Source organism: Triplophysa rosa, linkage group LG20, assembly GCF_024868665.1.
Source record: "Triplophysa rosa linkage group LG20, Trosa_1v2, whole genome shotgun sequence".
NCBI lineage: Eukaryota > Metazoa > Chordata > Actinopteri > Cypriniformes > Nemacheilidae > Triplophysa > Triplophysa rosa.
The window spans coordinates 15,301,276-15,315,483 of NC_079909.1; the positions used below are offsets into that span (position 1 = coordinate 15,301,276).

Sequence of the window (14,208 nt, forward strand, 5' to 3'; positions counted from 1 at the left end):
AGGTCAAAATTACAGTTTCAGTGCAGCTTCAAGGGCTTTAAACTATACCGGACGATGAATAAGAGTCTTATCTAGCGAAGCTAGAAGCTGCACTGAAACTGTAATTTTGACCTTCAACCGTTTGGAGTCCATTAAAGTCCACTATATGGAGAAAAATCCTGGAATGTTCTCATCAAAAACCTTCATTTCTTTTCAACTAAAGAAAAAAATACATAAACATCTTGAATGACAACAGGGGTGAGTAAATTATCATGAAAATGTATGTTGAAAGTGGACGATTCCTTTAATGTATGTGACTACTGATTTACGGCTTTTTATACACAATCGGCGTTAGGCCAAAAAAGGCCAGAATGCGTCCGCGTTCAGTCGATAGCAGGCATATTAGTGTGCCATTCTTAGCAGATCAGAGGCAGAGTTAAGATAAAAACACACCATCAGCAAGACCAGCACACATCAATACATTTAAGACAAGAGCTGCTTAAATGCTTACACTTCAAATATCACTTAGTGCCATCGCCGGGGACTCTGTGGAGGGCAAAACTCTAGGGGCTATAAATACATGCAAGAAATCAGTCTCTGATAACAGCAGGGTCACGAAACCGACCCTTTGAATCCCTATCTATCTGACGACTGTTGCTGTCCTGTCTCACTGCGGCCCAAGAGAAAATCATTAAGGCCTACTGGACGCTCGACAGTCGAGTCCCTAATGACTACCTAGAAAAGTTTGCTGTCATTCATTCATCAAAGAACACCCTCCATCAGCAACAATCGCACAACTGCATGCCTGCAGATATAAGGGTCAATGACAACTACAGATCAAAGATTATAAAGAAGAAAAAGTCAAGTTGGTTTCATGCTGTTTTTGACAAGAAATGTGTTTGAAGTCGTGTAACCATAATGTAAAAAAGACTTTTTTTACATTTATGCATTTGGAAGATGCTTTTTTCCAAAGCGGCCGCCTCCGTCAAATGTCGTGCCGCCTCAGACTCTCGTCAAAATGATGTCGGGAGTCTTTACAAGAAATGCTGCGTGCATTTAACAGACTGTCATTTGTAACTGCAGTTGCGGCATTACGCCACAGAGGAGGCGCTGTTTCAGCAAACTGAGGCGCTAGAAAGAGTTGCAGAACAAGAGCTAGCTGTGTTTCACGGCTGTTTGTTTTGCAGCAAAGTAGGGTTGTCACGGTACCATAAACATGTCTTACGATACTATACCAGCTGAAGTATCTCGAAGTATCACGATGCTGTGCCATATAATTCAAATCTATACAAAAAACACAGATTTAGATTAAACATTTTGTATTTACTATAGTAAACTGTATTGTACTTTGCACTAGGATATGTTGTTGTATTAACTGTAGTAATTGGATAAATTGTAGCAAATACATTTACATTTAGTCATTTGTAAATACTATAAATACTGTAGTATACTTAAATGTTTACTATGATAAGACTCAAAAACACTAGTATCTATGAGTTTTAGTAGTTTACTGTAGTAAATACTAAAGTACACTAGATCATTTTTCACGTAGGAACTAATTCAAATGTTGGACAAATTTAATTGATACAGCAGTCTTTATAAAGGGAAATATTAGGTTTACTTTAAATGCAGAACTAAAACGGCCAGTAGGTGGCGTCAATTTTCCACTGAGTTAGTGAATCATTTAACCAACTCGTTCAAATCGCCAATTTGAATCATTAACTCGTCCGAGACATTCAAAACACACATTCATTTTCGAGATGAACACCGCAAAAAGGCAGATTAAGTGTTCAAATAAATATTAATGCGCATATGCAGCATTAACTACGGTACTACGATACTACCGTTTAAAAAAAAGAGAGGCATCGCCGGTATTTTGAAGCTTTAGCATCGCGATGCTACCGTAGCACCGGTACACCGTGCAACCCTACATCAAAGTACGTTTAATTTCTTAACTTAACATGACGCACATCATTGTAGTATCTTTAACTGTGCAGTTGGATCGTTGAATCAGCGTATACTGTACACAGAGAGTTAGCTAGTATAAACGCACATTGCGTTCACAACGACTCGCACACAAATGACTCATTTGAAGCGATTTATTTAAACTATTGAACTTTTCAGTCACTAGCGAATATAAGAGATCATTGAATCATTTAAAGTGAACCACAGAGAATGCAAGATGTGAATGAGCTTTGCTCATTTAGTAAGACTGGTTAATTCAGTTGGCTATTGTGGGCTGAAAAGTTAGTTGAAAATGATAAAAAAAAGCTTTATTTGGTTAAAAAAAAACATTTCTGTTTGGTTGAATAAAAGTAATGTTTTATATAACTTAATAATTTTCATTTTCGTCTAATTTTATTAGAACTGTTAATATGTCAAAAGTCAGTTCGGTTAAGCCATTTAAAGGTACGTTAGGCCTTTGTGTGTGTGTGTACAAGATCAGGATGGCACCACCTCCGCATCATTTTGAGCCAGGAAAAACCCTGTTACCCTGCATTCAAGGTACACATTTCAGCATCTTTTCTGCCTGGGGATCAAACCTGTAACTTGCAATGCTGAGCTACAAGAACAGAATTTGTTTGATCTAAACAAAATGTGCTTTTCGTAATAAGGTATACCACACTCAATACATTTACATGCATTTTTAAATAACTGCACATATAGACATGAGAGGGAGAGAGAGAGCTTTACTGCTGACAGACTCTGGACACAAAATGGTTGCTGAAGGACATCCTTCACTCCAGTTTCATGCCAAATGAGCTGAAGTAGATGTGATGAAGAGAGATAAGACAGAAGAACCGACGTACGACCTTCAGACAGCAAGGACACACTAGGGCTCTGAAATAGAAACAGACAGCATGCCAAACACTGCGTCCTTACTGGAACGGGCGACTCTAATATTCAATCACACCTCTTAGCTGAACTGGACCACGCCGAACAATGTGTAAGAAAACATTATCTGGGCTTTCCAAAATAAATAACCAGTGCTGCAAACACATCCAGACCAACAACATTATAGAATGAGGAACCATTGGGTGAATATTATGAAGACTCAAGTATGTGACTCATATTTCACCCAAAAATCAACAAGAAAAAATAAGTAAAGCTTTATTTCCTTTGTAACGCTTTATAATATTCTCCATGGACGCCATTATTACTTCCATAGACTCCCGGTTAAAAACACTGACCAAAACATGTTAAATTCCTACAATGCAAAAACTTCTCATTCTCATTACTATAATGCAAATGCTGCATTATTAATAAATAAGGTTGCATTAATGTTACACGTTTTATAAATATTTAAGCGTTCAAGAACAAGACTCATGGGCTGAACGGACGTGTTCTTGACAGGTTTCATAAGATTCTCTCTAATATTGGACATATTCATTTACGTCCCATGGCTACATTTCAATAAAGCGCTTTGATGTTGATGTGCTGTTAAACCCTTTAAGCAAACCTCCGCATAAAGAGGCCAGACAAAAAATTATGTTGGTAACGGATCCAAAAACAGCTTTTGAAGCGTGCTTCCGTTTCCCCATCCAACTCCTTTAGGGAGTAACTCTCCGATCACAAATCAGACAAGCGTTAAGAACTTCCTACAACATCCTTGGGCACACCTCACATGTATAAAGGCTTGACACACACACACACACCCAATTCAGCTATATTGTACAAGGAAAACACTACTCATGCACGTTTGGTAAAATATGTGCATTACAAAACATTTTTGTAGACAATAATGGTTAAATAAAAAGATATATTAGTCTGGTAAGAATGTCATTAACACTAAATGAACAATTATTTAAAACATCCTCAGATGATGCAACGCACCTTACAAGATGCTCAAACACACGCACACACACATAGCCCTGGTACCTTTCTGCGGGCTGCAAAGCGAAAGATCCGACGGGAAAGAGGGGAGACGGGTAAAAACAAGCCCCTGTATTTAAACTTCAGGAGCAGGGAAGAAAATAAAATGAAACAAGAGCAAGTGAGGATGATGGATGGTTGCTTGGGGAAATGGGTAATACAGTGAGATGAAATGAGGGGGAACTACGGCCTTAGAAAAACATTACTTTTCAATTCCCTGCTGGACTGAGAAAGAAAGTGTGATTTTGCAAATTACTTCTAAGTAAAGACAGCCCTGTGGCACCCAGCGTAACAAGAAGAGATGTCAGCATATAAACCTATAAGACTCTACAGACTGTCATGATGAACGAATGCCCTTACAATAGTCATTAAAGGCTAATAATGTTAACCAATTAAAACCTCAAACACATTCGTAGTATTTCCTACTGCAGAGGAGGTCTTCCTTGCCCACCCTCAAAATAAATTAAAGGGACAGCTCACACAAAAATGAAAATAATTTCATCATTTATTTACCCAAACCTGTATGACGTTGGTAACTAAACAATTGGACCCCGCTGACTTCCAATGTATGGACAAAAAAACAATATATTTTGTGCTCCACAGAAGAAAGAGTCATATACAGGGTTTGAACAAACATGAGGGTCAATAAATGATGACAGAAGTTTTATTTTTGAGTGAATTATTTCTGTAATGGTGCTCATTTTAGATTGAACAAAAGTAAAAACTTAAATTTAGTAAGCATGTGTCTCTGTGGGTTTTGTATGATTCATTTAAAAATATGACTCAAATGTATGAATCTCTTGGTTCGATTCATTAAAAATAATCAGCTCACTTGTTCATGAATGAAACTACGTAATCTCACTGTATCCAAGTTGAGCCCGTTGAGTTATTCTGCAGTACATTTTCCATCATTATCATTTAATACAAACTACAGCCTCGAGTATTTTTACTAGGGCACTCGCAGGAAACCCTGAACTGTTTCTTAACTCATGGGACTCGTCACACTGATTTCGCTGCTTGTGAGCAGCGAAAGCAGCAGTTCTGTCAGCGACAGCTTTCTGAGCTCCGTTTGTGAATAATAGTCCCGAAGGAGTCGTCATGTGATAGCTATGATAACTGTGATAACACTGAGACTCACACAGGGAGATATACTGTACCTCAGGCTCCGGGTCGTCATCATCCAGGTCTGTGTAGGATGAGTGATCAGGGTTATTGGCTTTATCCAAGAGCTCTATGGCCAGGATACGACTCAGCGGTTGAGACACAAAGGGATGCTGGGTAGAGATGGTTGATTTGGTAATGTGAGACATTAAACGCTGGTTTATTGAACATATCTTGTGTTTTCATCTGAAAAGAAGCTGCTATGCAAATCAAATTTGCATTTAAGGGATAGTTTACCCCAAAATGAAAATTATGTCATCATTTACAAACCCTCATGTAATTTCAAACCTGAATGACTTTCTTTCTTCTTCAGAACATAACAAGAAGATATTTTGAAGAATGTTGATGACATTAAACCGTCCCCATTGACTTGCATTGGTTTTGTGTCCATACAGTAGAAGTGAAGGTTTTTATTTATCAACATTCTTGGCAGTCATACAGGTTTAAAATGACAACAGGGTGAGTAAATCATGAGATAATTTTCATTTTGGGGTGAACTATCCCTAAAGGTAAAATGTATCATTTCTGGACCATTAGCGACAGGAAAGGAGTTGCAAACGTAATAACAAAAAAGAGAGAATGAAGAAATTAAAAAATTTACCTGCAATAACTTGTCAGCTGGCAGCCTTTTCTTTGGATTTTTCGTCAACGCCAATTTCACAAAGTTGTGGAAATTATTGGTCCTTGAGAACACAGAAGCATGTCCATAAATCACACACAAACCGAGAATTATGACCGCGAGGCCGTGCGGTTTGTTAGCTCTGAATGTAATTAAGCTAATTTGATTTAACAGAGCTGCAAGGTAACAGAGACGAAAGCATTCAGCGGACGACCTCACCAGATTTATAATCAGTCGAGATAAAAAAGTCCAACCTTATCAAAATTCATATAAGGAACTGTTTTGGGCCAATGAGTGTGCTTGGGCCCAATTTCACTTGTGATTAACGGAATTAAAACGAAGTGAAAAAATGTGGAAACTCAGAAATCCCTCTTGGTTTCAAGGATTTTACAAACCCAGATAACCTAATAATTGAAAGCTTGACATATTTAATTATCACATACCATTTCACTTTATCTTTTAATTTGGGAGGCTGAAAGTTGCTTTTCGTCATCAAAAACAAAGCCCTGGAGAGAGAGAGAGAGAGAGAGAGAGAGAGAGAGAGAGAGAGAGAGAACAAAAAAATAAGAGCGATGTCACTGGCAGAACATTACACTGACAGAAAATGTGTGTACATTTAATTAGTTCAACTCATCAAAACATTTCAGACTTATTCTGCGGTGTGAGAATGAGAAATTGGCAATTGAAAAAGACATTAAACACTGGTTTGGAAATGATCCATATTGCTGTTTAAACTCTGACCTCATGGGATGAAGGTCGAACATGGGAGGCTGTAGCTCAGCCAGTTCGATGGCAGTGATGCCCACAGCCCAGATGTCACACAGGTGGTTATAGCCTCCTTTCCTCTCCACAGCGGCCACCTCTGGGGCCATCCTGTTGGCACGGGTCACAGACATCATCACTCAGAATATTCAAAAGCACGTCCTGACTGAGGGTTATTTGAGATGGAAAACTAGCTCAAAGTGCACGTGCATGAAATAAATTTGAAACAAATAATTATGAACATTTAGAAGTATTAGTGACCTTATTTGGGAAGTTGGACATACAGACATGCTCAAATTTGTTGGTACCCCTCCACAAAAAAACGAAGAATGCACAATTTTCTGTGCAATAACTTGAAAGTAAGTAATTGGCATCCACCATTGTTTATTCCATATTTAATAGAAATCAGACTTTGCTTTTGATTTTTTATGCAACATAATATTGTAAATAATAAAACAAATGAAAATGTCATGGACAAAAATGATGGGACCCCTAACCTACCCCTAAGTTCAGCTTGTATCTCTTTGGCAGTTATCCTGGTTCTTTTTCTACCATTCGCAATGTCTGTTCAATCTGGGGTCGATTTTCCTCTTGCGGCCGCGCGCCCAGGGAGGTTGGCTACAATTCCATGGACCTTAAACTTAATAATATTTGCAACTGTTGTCACGGGAACATCGAGCTGCTTGGAGATGGTCTTGTAGCCTTTACCTTTACCATGCTTGTCTATTATTTTCTTTCTGAGCTCCTCAGACAACTCTATCCTTTGCTTTCTCTGGTCCATGTTCAGTGTGGTGCACACAATGATACCAAACAGTGACTACTGTTCTCAGTTTAAATAGGCTGAATGACTAATTACAAGATTGGATACATGTGTGATACTAATTAAAGAAACTAATTAGTTTGAAATATCACTATAATCCAATTACGTATATCTTTTCTAAGGGGTACCAACAAATGTGTCCAGGCCATTTTAGAATATCTTTGTAGAATAAGCAATAATTCATCTCTTTCCACAGCTTCTTTGCTTTATTCATACCAAAGGCATGCAATTATACATGATACAACAGCTTTTAATTTGATCACTCTTCAGGATGAATGAAGCATTATTTCAATGAGCTGTAAGGGTACCAACAAATTTGAGCACGTCTGTATATATTATTGTGAAGTGTTACTAAAATATTTGTGCTAATGTAAATTTTGGTTACTGTTAATTTCTACAAACACTAATAGTTACTGTGTCACTGTCTGACCGAAAGCTCGTAGCTACGAAAATTGAGAAACTTTAGATGAAAAAGAAATACTGCATTTTTTTCAATAATTAAACGGTTGTCAAAGCAGACAAGCTACATTCAATATTTTTACTGGTTAAAAATTCATAAAATCCAAAGATAATCATGAAGGATGACCAATAGTAATGATTTATTTAAAAAATCATTACGAGGTTTGAGTCAGACAGCGATATGTTAACATTACTTAACATTTCATACTTTACCTTAACATTAATACATTATAATGTAAATAAAATGTTCTCACAGTCCCTCAACTACCAATTTTAATATAGATATTTTATCTAAAACATCAACAGTAGAAAAAAGCAGCTTTTTACCAATAAGGTGTTCCAATGAAGGACTTTCTTTTCGCTAGTGTTGCTGTGATTTGTGCAGATACACCAAAATCAGCTGCAGAGGGAGAGAAAGAGAGCAAACATATCTTTACTATACACAATCCTACACAACACTTAAGAATTTTTAAAGCTGTAATGCCATAGCAGATGTAAAAACATGATGTGCCACTTAGTAAGCAACACAACACTATTAACACAATCATTCGACACGTACAACAATCACTGGTAATGACTTGAGCTGATTTATTACACAATGAATCACAGCACAACAACTTCATCTCGTCCTGTAAAATACCAGAATGAAAGCAGTCTTACCTAGCTTCACGTAACCGTTGTCCGTAAATAAAATATTAGCCCCCTGTTACAAATAAAAGACAATATATGAAGGGAAACTATAATAAAAGAAAAACAAAACAGCTGCTATTATGAGACATTACTGCATGTGCTGGTAGTTTCTGAGGTTTAAAAATGGACTCTACTGGCTTCAGCGTTTCATCTTTTTTTCTACGAAATCGCTCTCTTTCAACAACTGCTTTCATCTGTGATCAGAGATCTGAAAGAGACTTCTGAATCATACTAATTACATCTCACTTTGACCAGGTAACACATTTTCTCTAGCTCTACCAGCGACTGCAATTTAGCTTGGCCAAATTACAGTTAAAAAATATTAAGGCTTTTCATTTAAAGGTATTTTTCGGCACAGATTTCTTCAAGATCATATAAAGAAATGTCAACTTTAAAAGCTTTTTAGTCTTCTTTAAAGTAAGCTTTTAAGTATGAGCTGACACAAAAACACATTCAAGTTTGCAACTACAAGTAATTACAATCAATGAATATATTTAAAATACTAAAGATTCTCTCAAGTACTGTTTTCCATTATAGGAGCTTTACTTTGCGAGGTCAAACAATTGCTGAAAACTTTCCCTGTTTACAGGGGCTGACAGACATTCCAGGGGGCGGGATTTAGTGCTTTTTGAAATCTTTTATTTTTTCCATTTTAGTAAAATATCAACAATAAAACTGCCTGCCTGTTAAACCACTCGAAAAGAGTATTTAGACACAAAAAGCTGGAATCAAAATACAAACATATTGTACCTTTATGTCTCGATGCATCTTTCCTTTGTTATGTAGATAATATAAACCCTGAAATATAAGCCACAATACATTTATTAGACAAAATCCACATCGCAATTCAAAATAGTCTCTATGTCCCTCAAAGAAAGCAAATCGTATGAAGATCTGTCAACATTAAAAATTCAAAAGCAGCTTTCATAGTCACAGTGGACTGCCGCGTTTGTCAAAACAAAGTCCAGTAAGAGGACTCACCTGCAGGGTTTCTCTTGTTACATATGCTATCTGTGATTCTGTCAGTGGCCCGGTAACTGTGGAGACATATTTTTTGCACATTAGCATTAATCAAACATCAATGAACATCCTAATGGTTTTAAGCTCTTTGCGTTTCAGCTTCAACACAAATATATCCATGTCTTCAACATAAAATATCTGAACAATATAAAATGTTACATGGCCACAGCTTGTTTAAAAGTGTCACAATAATATCAACAGAAAAAAGCAACTACTTCTCTGATATTTCTTCATGGTTTAAAGCAAACGCACAAATATGACACTAATCTTCCTGGTGCCGCATCAGAATGAAAGTTTAAACAAAAGCACAGCGACAAGACTATCAAGCAAACCATGAACAATTTTGAGCAGTTGCATTGTTTCTTGCTCGCCTGACAATCTTACTTTTCCAACCCCGTATTCATGGACAATACAGAAACAGACAACTGATGAGAATAGCACACTGTGTATCTTCGACAAAGAAAGGTCAAAAGGCGCCTGAGAGGGATTGTCAGTTCTCTGGACTGTTTTAAGATCTGCATATCAGCGTAACTGTGGGAGAATTTGAAAGGTTGTAAGCCTGTGACGCTGCAGCAGAGAACTTAATCTTTTCAAAGCCAATCCAGACATTTATTGCTGGCTAAAATGTCAGAACAACAGGAAATGTGATGGGGGGAGTGAATACTTAAAGGTCTGGTGTCTAATTTTTTTGGAGGATCTATTAACAAAAATGCACTATAATATACATAACCATGTCTTAAGAGGTGTGTATAAAGACCATACATAATGATACGTTATGTTTTTATTACCTTAAAATTAGCTATTTCTATCTACATACACCGCGAGTCCCGTTACATGTAATTCCGCATGTTGTTTCAATCTACAGTAGCTCAAAATGGACAAACTGCCCTGAAGAGGGATTTTCGTAAATACGTTATCTCCTTCGGCAAAGAAGCGAAAACGTGACAACATTTTAGCCCTGTGCCTTTGCTAGCAATTCCTAACCTCACCGCTAGATGCCGCAAAATTTCATTCACTGGACCTTTAAGGGCTCATGGTAAGAAAAGGGTGTTTTATTATTTTTCACGTGAATTATATATTACAATCACTGTACATTTTATCTTAAAGATAAAAATAGCACCAAACAGCATACAATAATGTATGACGTTTGCATAAATTTCCATTATCATTGAATATTTACACATTATTGTGTCAGAAAAAACAATCAGACATGTCGACAAAAATAGCTTTTTCAGTTATTAAAAATGCAAAAAATGCTATTTATAGCTTTATCTACTGTATATAAAAGGGTCAACTGACACCCAAACATGTACAGTATAGAGGAATTGACCCATTCATCAGAAACGTGCTTTGTGGTCACTATTTTATCTCACACTCCCTTTCTTGATCATTGATTAGTTTAGAGAGTTATTTAAAGACACATCTGACCAAACAGAACTTTCTATATCTCTCTCTCTCTCTCTCTCTCTGTCATATGTGGGCGAAACGACGGCGGTCGACCTCGGCTCTAATCAGGCCCGTGACCCTGCAGAATGTTAGCGTGGCAGCAGGGGGTTGATAACACGGGACATTGGCCTGGGCACTAAGCTAACACGTTAGCACCATAACACCATCTAACAGGCAAGCACCCCCTCCCATGCTCAGCCCCCGCACTCCCACCGCGAGCAGAGGCGTTGAGAGAGAAGCCGCAGAACTACTGACAGCTGCCGTGAAAATGAGCTCTAATGATGTGACAGGGCCACTCTGCTGAGCTCTGCTATATTTATCTCCTGGGAACGTACAGACACACAGATCATTTCCAAAAGCGTGAGAAAAGATTTATATATTTAGGCCATCTGTCAGAAATCAAAATGTTAATTGGAGAAAAAAAGTTTCCTATTTACACAAAATCATTTTCAAACTGTTCAAAAAATGTATGTACACGAGAAAATCTTGAAGTTGATCTCAATTGAAATTGCTTGATAAGTGCACCTTTCCTCCCTACATGTATTTCCTGTTAGAACAGGAAGTAGGAGTTAAATGAAGAATGACAGGATCATCACAGTCATTAACAATAACACACTTCAACACAGTTACCTCTGATAAAAAATTACTATTAATTGCAACTTTCTTTTCAGTTTACAGGTTGTAATATAAAGGATTTCACTGAATTTTGTCAACATTTAGGAGAACACTATTATTATTTAACATTTAAATGATTATTAACATTTAAATATTATACATTTTGCCGAAACCTCTATCCAAAGCTACGTACAGTGCATTCAAGTCTAAAGTCTAACATTTCACCAGATTGGGTTTCCAGGGATCTAAACCCACGACCTTGGCATTGCTTTATCAGTTAAGCTACATGAATACAAAGCTTTCATAATGTCTTTAAGCCAGTTTCTGTTCCACTGACAGCTAAGTGTACTGGAGCTTGAGTTAGCATTACGGTTGATTGTTTACCTTGATATAGTGTATCTTACCATGATATATATCTTGCAGCGAACCTCCCCCACAGTATTCCATACATATCCATAATTTATCCCTCCTGAAAAGCCAGAGAAAGAAAAACACCAACAAATTATATTTCAATCGATGCATCTTGAAATAGTTCCCTGGCAGCCCCACAGGGAGGCTGAGAGGATGCACACTTTTCTGGGTCATGACACAGCAACCAAGAGACACAGTAATAACTCACACGCAACCTGCTTTTATCAAAAACACCCTTCTCCGTTTCTACAAGGTGTCATGCACTAATGTCTAGACTAATGTTTGCTTCATTGTCTAACAGAGACAAAACTACAGAACAAAATTCTTTACTAGGAGGGAACTCAAGCAGGAGTGTTTTAAAGTTCACTGTAACACGTTTGTCACGTTTGTTATACTATTAATCACAAAAAGTGAGTTTATTCAACCAAGAGAAATATAAAAAATAGACTCATCCCACAGTTTGGTAAAACAGACAAAATGATAACAATAACAACAATGATAATAACAGTAAGAAAAGGGTTGGGAATTGAAAATCAATTCCAATTCTGGAATCGGAATCGAAAGGTTAGGAATCGGATACTTGATGTAAAATTAAAATTTAAATTCCTTTTATTAATTTCTGTGTGCACATTTTCTTGTGATCTGTTGATATTTCGATAAAAAATATGAAAATTAACCATATTTACTATAGTAACTACAGTTTAACAATGATATTTGTAGTTAAACTATGGTAATACAAATTGTAATAAATCCAATCAATAAGCAGGGTAAATTACCATACAGGTTGATATCTAAATGTTTTGCTTCATTTTTTACAACTTTGGAATCGAAACTGGGAATAGAAAAGAATCGGAATTGATAAGCAGAATGGAAATCGGAATCAGATACACGAACAATATTTTTGTGTTAACTTTCAGCCAATCAAAATCTATTTGGTTTTAAAGAGCTAATGCATTTAAAATTTAAAACAGCACATGAGCTTCGAATAAACATAACAGTATCACCTGTTGATGTGGATGCTAATAGTTATCGTTATAGCTATTCACATACAACACTTCACACCTGATTCAGACCCTTTGTTTTCCCCACCATAAAACGAGTTCTACCGCCTTGAGTTTGTGGTGAGGTCTAAGTTTGGCTGTGCGGCACAGGCTGTACAATTAGCAGTAACAGAGGTGCTTAATCACCGTGACTCTTCCTGCAGTGCAGCTGAGAGACTCAACCAACAGAGCGCAGTGTCAACTCAACAGCCTCACACAGGAATAGGAATCGACAGAGGAGAGGAGACACGGAGAGGTCAATTGAAGGAGAGAGAGAGAACTGTAAACGTGTGGTCAGGAGAGTGGTTAATACTATACCTTAAGTAACTACCGAAATAGGCCACAATGTTGGAGTGCTTGCAGTCCTTCATCATGATTATTTCCTGTTGAACCACTGCAAAGTCCTCGCCTGTCCAGGGAACAGAGACAGAGAGAAGAGGGCAAGGTGAGTGTGTAAACATGGTAGAGAGAGTCCCGGAGGACACCAAAAGACAGGTGGGTTGTGCCAATGTTGTGTCAGGTAAGGATGTATTTTAGAATGAGTACAGAGGTCAGCAAGCAAAACTTGGGAGTCAAAAAATCTTTATGGATAATCTGTTGGTTACGGTTAGGAATAGGGTGAATACAGGTATTTAAAGTTATAGTTCACTCAAAAATGAAAATTCTGTTATCATTTACTCAGCCTCTTGTCATTTCAAACCTGTATGACTTTCTTTCTTCTGCAGAACACAAAAGAAGATATTTTAAAGAACCTTGGTAACCGAACAACAGCACCACTGACTTGCATTGGCTTCGTGTTCATACAATAGAAGTGAATGGGTGTCGGCGCTGTTCAATTACCGACATTCTTCAAAATATCTTCTTTTGAAATAACAAGAGGGTGAGTAATTGATTCAAAAAAATTTTTGGGGGGTGAACTATCACTTAACGGTATCTGACCCTTGCATAGTTTTGTACATGAATGAACCCAGCAATACAACACAAAACAAAAAGCGGATCACAATCTATTTAATAAATATTAAATTTAGAGCTTGACTACCATTTGAAGCCATAGCAATAGTAAAGCCTGCCAAAGCAAGCCCCCGATGAAAGTTCTATGTAAATTGGTATCAATACCTCATATAAAATATACATCAAAGGATCACTGGATGCTCGTGTTGATCATGCCGGCCCATATGTACATACTGTACAGTTCAACCTATACAGTACTGAGCTTGTTAACATTCAGAGAGCATCAAACCCCCGATGAATCTGTGTGGCTTCCCCTCGACTGCTGATGAAGAGATCATCCTCTCCTTTCTCCCCTTAAAGGG

General features: G+C 37.3%; 1 protein-coding gene across 5 annotated transcripts in view; it reads right to left on the minus strand.

Annotated features, from left to right (window-relative positions):
- Positions 1-14,208, minus strand: part of map4k3a (mitogen-activated protein kinase kinase kinase kinase 3a) — a 53,776-nt gene that overhangs the window by 17,398 nt on the left and 22,170 nt on the right. For all 5 annotated transcript variants that reach the window (XM_057361545.1, XM_057361542.1, XM_057361543.1 and 2 more), the window contains exons 3-12: positions 13,214-13,304; positions 11,849-11,913; positions 9,345-9,400; positions 9,114-9,161; positions 8,334-8,376; positions 8,001-8,073; positions 6,374-6,505; positions 6,076-6,138; positions 5,615-5,696; positions 5,010-5,126 (exon numbers count right to left, since the gene is read on the minus strand). In XM_057361545.1, coding sequence (XP_057217528.1) covers positions 5,010-5,126; positions 5,615-5,696; positions 6,076-6,138; positions 6,374-6,505; positions 8,001-8,073; positions 8,334-8,376; positions 9,114-9,161; positions 9,345-9,400; positions 11,849-11,913; positions 13,214-13,304 — 770 coding nt within the window. The remainder of the gene's footprint in view (positions 1-5,009; positions 5,127-5,614; positions 5,697-6,075; positions 6,139-6,373; positions 6,506-8,000; positions 8,074-8,333; positions 8,377-9,113; positions 9,162-9,344; positions 9,401-11,848; positions 11,914-13,213; positions 13,305-14,208) is intronic.